This window comes from Morone saxatilis, unplaced genomic scaffold, assembly GCF_004916995.1.
Source record: "Morone saxatilis isolate NCDOM2014 unplaced genomic scaffold, NCSU_SB_2.0 Contig8, whole genome shotgun sequence".
NCBI classification, from domain to species: Eukaryota; Metazoa; Chordata; class Actinopteri; family Moronidae; genus Morone; species Morone saxatilis.
In genome coordinates this window covers 4,340,814-4,343,438 of record NW_023340257.1, presented here as the reverse complement: position 1 = coordinate 4,343,438, position 2,625 = coordinate 4,340,814, and the positions used below count along the sequence as shown (strand labels likewise).

Below are 2,625 nucleotides of genomic sequence, written 5' to 3'. Positions count from 1 at the left end.
ATGGACACATTTCTACATCACTCTTACAAGTTGGACACTGGACCAGGATGGACTATTTGCAATGTCACAAATTGTGCCCGTGGGCGTCACTCCTTAAAAGGGGCAGTGCGCACAGAGAAACTTTCCACTTTCAGCAGATGAATGTGAAAACAATCTTCTAGTGTCAAACTCTGCACATACATCATTCTGCTCATGCTCAAACATTCAACCGCTCGGTTTTGCTTCAGTCAGCTTCAACTTTCAAGGATGGATGTTATGGAAGGGAGGATGTCGAGGCAAAGTTTGCCCCAAATCTGGTCATATCTTTTTGGATCTTAATGAGCAAGAAAATCTTGTGGATCCTTAAAGAATGGGGCAATATATGGCTGTATTTTGACTTTTCAAAATTTTATAGGCTCAATGTGCCTCACTGTGCACACATTTCTCAGTTTTGTGCATTTCATAGTCGTCATACTGAAAAGTATTTATTTATATGGATTTGATGTGATGTTATTTTCTTTAATTCAGGTTGGTGCCTCTCTGTTTGCCAGCAACATTGGTAGCGGTCACTTTGTGGGCTTGGCAGGCACTGGGGCAGCTAGTGGCATCGCTGTGGGAGGGTTTGAGTGGAATGTAAGTCATCACTATCTTAAAACATTGAATAGATTCATGAATTACTCTTATAAAAAAAACACCTGAATCTGCTGTAATTGACAGTGTGACATGGTACTGGTCTCTCATAGTGGTCTGGATGGTAACATCTTATACATTATTGTGTGTTGTTTATGTGTCAGGCTCTGTTCATCGTGCTGCTGCTAGGTTGGTTGTTTGTTCCGGTCTACCTCACAGCGGGGGTAAGCAGTTGTTAACAAGTGCATCATTTGCTGATGTGATGACTTCTGTAATTTCCCCTATTGATACACACTGTGTGAAATGTGCTGTGCTAGGTGATCACCATGCCCCAGTACCTGAAGAAGAGATTTGGAGGGACCAGGATCAGCCTCTACCTCTCCATTATCTCTCTGTTTCTCTACATTTTCACCAAGATCTCAGTGAGTTGTCCTGTCTGAAAACATGCAGTCAGAAAAAACACACGGTCTGTGTTTCTTTATTCATTCCTTCCCTCTCTCTCTGTCTCTCTCAGGTGGATATGTTTTCAGGAGCTGTGTTTATCCAGCAGGCTTTAGGGTGGAACATCTATGTGGCTGTCATCACCCTTCTGTTAATAACAGCCTTGTACACTGTTACAGGTATGCACATGAATGTCTGTGTATGCAGATTTTTTTAAAGGGGCACTCCACCAATTTTACACATGAGGATCAGTTTATGGTATTCATCATGATGATAATACTAATAACAGATTTTTTTCTGCCTGTAAAAAGAGTACAACATATTCTGTGACACTGGAGGAAGCACTCCACGCCATTTAAGGAGATTATCCTGGTCACAGTGATGTCATCAGGTTTATCTCTGGGATTGGGCTTGGAAAATACAAATTTATAGCAGAAAACTTGCGTTACAACCTGGGGTTTACAGGGCATTGTGGGCAATGTGGGCAATGTAGCAAGGTAGTGTTTTATTAATAACTAAATTAATCCTATCTCTTGCAAGTCCCCTAACTTTTTCGAAAAGTTGCAATAAAAATCTTTTTAAAAATCCTTTAAAGGACAACTGTGTAGGATTTAGTGGCATCTAGTAGTGAAGTTGCAGGTTGCAACCAACTGAAGCGTGAAGAAGAAACTACGGTGGCTACAAAAATCACTTCCTACAAATCTGCTGTGCTGTTACAGCTTGATTTCAATAGAATTTTAAAATACAATGCTACAGGTAACGACCGCATTTATCTTCTGCCTATTGCATCTATACAGAACAGGATTACTAACAATACAAAACATAACACCCAGCAATTCTAAAACATGGGAATATTCATTTGATGGGTGCCTCTCTCGCGCTCTCAAAAGGTCTCGTTTGTGAGGTTCATGTACAGGTTGCCTATAATGTCCTACTCTCTAATCAACTGCCTCTGTTTATGGATGTTCGTGATGATCTCTTTCTTCTGGGGTTCTCCTGGCCCTGTGTAGGATAAGCATGCCAATGCCACTTCTGCCCTCTGATGTCTTCTTGTCCCTTCTATGTTCTTAAACAGGTTTTTATTACCGCAACTGGAGTGTTTTCAGTGATAGGGGGCCCTTTTTGACCCCATTGTGGTTGCCAGCGCTTTGGATTAGTAGTTGGAACTTCTCTTGTTGCCTGCATTGGTGGACCGAGGATTTGGGCAACCCAATCCAACTGATGAAATGGTTGGAAACCAAGTTGGTTCACACCCGCACTCTCCTGTGTATCCGCCATTTCCCATAAATCAGTCATCTTATTTATTGGAAAAGATTTGCCTGGGATGCATGGAGTCCACATGGTACCTCTCAAGCTATTTTGTCAGCGGTCGCGTGTCATCAACAACACCTAGTATGGTCCAAGTCCCAGGGTGCCATTCACTTAGTCTCCGAGGGCAGTCTTACTTCTGAAATAGAAGGCTTTACTGGCATGGTTAAATTACTATAGTTGCTATCTAAATGACTCATCTAAAATATGGCAAGACTTTACTACCTCCTACTAGCTGAGAAGGTTGGTTTACATTTTATTTAAGGA

General features: G+C 41.6%; 1 protein-coding gene across 1 annotated transcript in view; it reads left to right on the top strand.

The window, feature by feature from the left end:
- Positions 1 to 2,625, top strand: part of slc5a2 (solute carrier family 5 member 2) — a 7,686-nt gene that overhangs the window by 669 nt on the left and 4,392 nt on the right. The window contains exons 3-6 of the mRNA XM_035679380.1: positions 508 to 612; positions 774 to 833; positions 927 to 1,031; positions 1,124 to 1,229. Coding sequence (XP_035535273.1) covers positions 508 to 612; positions 774 to 833; positions 927 to 1,031; positions 1,124 to 1,229 — 376 coding nt within the window. The remainder of the gene's footprint in view (positions 1 to 507; positions 613 to 773; positions 834 to 926; positions 1,032 to 1,123; positions 1,230 to 2,625) is intronic.